Below are 1250 nucleotides of genomic sequence, written 5' to 3'. Positions count from 1 at the left end.
GACCCACTTTCAAATTTTTGTGGTTTTTTTTTTTTGTCGTTTTCTGCAGTCCCGCCGTTTCAATTGGCGGGAATGAGCCGTCATCCTGACAAACGTCGCGTCGTGACAGGCCAGGCTGCTGCAGGTATTTTTTTATTATTTTTTTGGTACCGCCATTTGATATGGCGGGAATGAATATATTATTTTTTTTTTCGTTTTTTTTAATTTTTTGGCCATTGTTTGTTTATTTAAAACACAAATAATAATAATAAAATTTTTTTGACAAGAAATAATAATAATAAATAAAAACATAAATAATAATAATAATAATAATAAATAAAAACATATTAATTTATTTGAACACATAATACATAACGTTATTAACTATCGGTTATTTATACTTGGACAATTTCTCCTAATATGACCGGTATGCCGACACAACCCGCACTGTCTCGGTGTCGGAGTCTTCTCTACCACCTCCTCGTCCATTTCAGTCCTTATGCGGGCACTATTGGGTCGACCTTTCTTTAGTCTTCGCATGTTTGGATTATGGCACAGCACGGGACCATCGTATGGGGGCCAATAACTCTTATCCTGGACTACTTTGAAAGCTGTGTTGTAGATGGAGTAAACACTCTCGTTTTTGAACACAGCTGGAATAAGGGTTGTGTAGTCATAGCGAAATGAAGAACACGCGGCTATAACATGGGAACAAGGCAGATGTAAAGCTTGAAATTTCCCACAATCACACCACCCCGCTTGTAGGTCCACCTTGAAAGTTCCCATTCGCCTTCCCTCCCTGTAGTTGACGGTCTCACGGACTGAGAAGGTAAACCTTTCTCGGTCAAACTGTTCGACATGATGGGTGTTGGACTTAACAATGTCATCCTTAATCACATTCTGGCAATATTCACTGAACAAATCTCCAGAACCTACCCTTGCAAATGCTTTTTGAGCCCTATCAGCAAAGAGACATGCCGGCCTATAGTAGGTTGATTGAACTATAGGCGTAACAGGTAGGCTGCGTGTTCCCTTAAACACAGAGTTCCACGACTCAACGATGTTGCTTGTCATGTGGCCCCATCGTCGACCCTCGTCATATGCTTGAGTCCATTTTTCTTTCGGAATATTGTCCACCCAATCTAATGCACGCTGATTTGCCTTCTGGATTACACCACGATAGTAATCGAACAAGGGTACGTTTAGGGCATGTCCTGCACGTTAAGAAAAAACAATTAGTTAGATTGTGAACCTATTTAATAATAACACGA

At 40.0% G+C, this 1250-nt stretch overlaps 1 protein-coding gene across 1 annotated transcript; it reads right to left on the bottom strand.

The window, feature by feature from the left end:
- Positions 1-272: 272 nt before the first annotated feature.
- Positions 273-1250, bottom strand: LOC146910460 (uncharacterized). Its single transcript, XM_085728048.1, has one exon. It carries the CDS (start codon positions 1051-1053, stop codon positions 364-366), a length of 690 nt encoding a protein of 229 aa, XP_085584174.1. The 5' UTR covers positions 1054-1250; the 3' UTR covers positions 273-363.

Source organism: Medicago sativa, chromosome 7 (assembly GCF_051527215.1).
Source record: "Medicago sativa cultivar Bolivia chromosome 7, Bolivia_mono, whole genome shotgun sequence".
Classification (NCBI taxonomy): domain Eukaryota; kingdom Viridiplantae; phylum Streptophyta; class Magnoliopsida; order Fabales; family Fabaceae; genus Medicago; species Medicago sativa.
Note: the sequence above shows the minus strand (reverse complement) of the source record. Positions and strands in the feature narration are given on the sequence as shown.